Here is a 2,788-nt window from a genome sequence, read left to right as displayed (position 1 = left end):
TTTTTTTTGAGACGGAGTCTTGCTCTGTCGCCCGGGCTGGAGTGCAGTGGCCGGATCTCAGCTCACTGCAAGCTCCGCCTCCCGGGTTTACGCCATTCTCCCACCTCAGCCTCCGGAGTAGCTGGGACTACAGGCGCCCGCCACCTCGCCCGGCTAGTTTTTTTTTTTTGTATTTTTAGTAGAGACGGGGTTTCCCCGTGTTAACCAGGATGGTCTGGATCTCCTGACCTCGTGATTCGCCCGTCTCAGCCTCCCAAAGTGCTGGGATTACAGGCTTCAGCCACCGCGCCCGGCTAGAAGGTAGTGATCTTAACATATATTTCCATTCTTATATTGTGTGCTGGTGGAAAGTAGAAGTTTGGCGTTTTTTTAAACAGCGAATTGTTTAGAATTTTGCAGATCGTATAAATGTACTTATTATTTGCTGGTTTTATGGGTTACAATATTTTACTAATTAATTTTTATGTTTGTACATAAGGCTTTTCGGTATGTAGTACGCAGTATAATTGACACAGTCCACTAGTTAATGTCACAAAGTGCCACCAGATGCTGTGGCTCACACATGCCATCTCAGGACTTTGGGAGGCTAAGGCAGGTGGATCACTTGAGGTGAAAAGTTTGAGACCAGCCTGGCCAAATGTTGAAACCCTATCTCTACTAAAAATACAAAAATTAGCCAAGCGTGGTGGTGTGTGCCTATAATACCAAGTACATAGGAGGCTGAGGCAGGAGAATGGCTTGAACCCAAAAGGTGGAGGTTGTAGTGAGCCAAGATTGGGCCATTGAATTCCAACTGGTTGTGACAGAGTGAAACTTCATCTCAAAAATATAAAAATAATTTTTTTTTAAATGTCATAATGTGGGCCGGGCACGGTGCCTCAAGCCTCTAATCCCAGCACTTTGGGAGGCCGAGACGGGCGGATCACGAGGTCAGGGGTTCGAGACCATCCTGGCTAACACGGTGAAACCCCGTCTCTACTAAAAAATACGAAAAGCTAGCCGGGTGAGGTGGTAGGCGCCTGTAGTTCCAGCTACTCGGGAGGCTGAGGCAGGAGAATGGCGTAAACCCGGGAGTCGGAGCTTGCAGTGAGCTGAGATCTTGCCACTGCACTCTAGCCCGGGTGACAGAGCGAGACTCCGTCTCAAAAAAAAAAAAAAAGTCATAACGTGCCTTTTCTGCAAAGACGTAGGTAATTTCATGACAGTTATTCAGAAAAACATTGTATTAACTTTTGTTTTGTTTTGTTTTTTGAGATGGAGTCTCGCTTTGTCGCCCAGGCTGAACTGCAATGGTGCAATCTCGGCTCACTGCTACCTCTGCCTCTCGTTTTCAAATAATTCTTGTGCCTCAGCCTCCGAGTAGGTGGGACTGCAGATGTGGGCCACCACACCTGGCTAAATTTTGGAATCTTTTCTTATCTTCTCAGTGCTATGATTGTTTGACAATACAGAATTTCCATTGATTTTGGTTATCCTCACATGAGCTTGTTGTGAATTATTTACCAATATAGTATATCATGTGGTCCTTTAGCATTTATTTGTATACAGTAAATATGCTGTAAATATGAATAATACATACTTTTCATTGATGTGACAGTGATATGTTTTTTACAAACTGTGAGGCATTTTAGGGTCACAATGGAAAAATATTCCTTACTTTAGGATACACGTTTGTGCCCTGTCATTGTTTTGTCACGATATTGGAAACTGGCTTCCATAAAAGTAATTTGAAGCACATGTAACCGCCCTTTATTTGTTAAAGAATCTTATGCTTTTCTGTTCCTAAGCTTTGAGGGTCATGTTTGGAAAGTTTAAAATAAGTATTGTTTTTTTGTATCATATTTACACATTTCAGCATTATTTACCATCTGTACTTAATTTGAAACCATTTCGTGTTTATACTTTGTAGATATCTCTTCCAAATGCACAATGAAGGAGGTCTTGTCAACAGCGCAAGGCAATAGAGAAGTGTTCCACACAGGGACATTGCAAAGACATGAAAGTCATCACTTTGGAGATTTTTGTTTCCAGGATATTCATAAACATATTCATGATGTTGACTTTCAGTGGCAAGAAGATGAAAGAAATGACCATGAAGCACCCACGACAAAAATCAAAAAGTTGACATGTAGTACAGACCGATATGAACAAAGTCATGCTGGAAACAAACCTATGAAAGATCAGCTTGGATTAAACTTTCATTCGCATCTGCCTGAACTGCACATATTTCACACCGAAGAGAAAATTGATAATCAAGTTGAAAAGTCTATCAACTATGCTTCCTTGGTTTCAACAGCCCAAATAATTTCTTGTAGTCCCAAAACCCGTATTTCTAATAACTATGGGAATAATTTCCTGAATTCTTCATTACTCACACAAAAACAGGAAGTACAAGTGAGAGAAAGATCTCTCCAATGCAATGAGAGTGGCAAAGCCTATAATTATAGCTCACTCTTAAGGAAACATCAGATAATCCATTTAGGAGAGAAACAATATAAATGTGATGTATGTGGCAAGGTCTTTAATTGGAAGCGAGACCTTGCATGCCATCATAGAAGTCACACTGGTGAGAAACCTTACAAATGTGGAGAATGTGACAAAGCTTTCCATTTGAAATTAGACCTTGAAGAACATAGGAGAAATCATACTGGAGAGAAACCATACAAGTGTAATGAGTGTGGCAAGACCTTTAGTCCGAAGTCATACCTTATGTGCCATCGTAGACTTCATACTGGAGAGCAACCTTACAAATGTGAAGAATGTGACAAAGCTTACAGTTTCAAATCAA

General features: G+C 41.2%; 1 protein-coding gene across 4 annotated transcripts in view; it reads left to right on the top strand.

Moving 5' to 3' along the window:
* Positions 1-2,788, top strand: part of LOC111530394 (zinc finger protein 761-like) — a 24,615-nt gene that overhangs the window by 20,980 nt on the left and 847 nt on the right. For all 4 annotated transcript variants that reach the window (XM_031934777.1, XM_026448796.1, XM_031934776.1 and 1 more), the window contains one exon: positions 1,910-2,681. In XM_031934777.1, coding sequence (XP_031790637.1) covers positions 1,910-2,681 — 772 coding nt within the window. The remainder of the gene's footprint in view (positions 1-1,909; positions 2,682-2,788) is intronic.

Source organism: Piliocolobus tephrosceles, chromosome 21, assembly GCF_002776525.5.
Source record: "Piliocolobus tephrosceles isolate RC106 chromosome 21, ASM277652v3, whole genome shotgun sequence".
Taxonomy (NCBI): Eukaryota; Metazoa; Chordata; class Mammalia; order Primates; family Cercopithecidae; genus Piliocolobus; species Piliocolobus tephrosceles.
The sequence above is the reverse complement of the archived record's forward strand: the minus strand, read 5'-3'. Positions and strand labels throughout refer to the sequence as shown.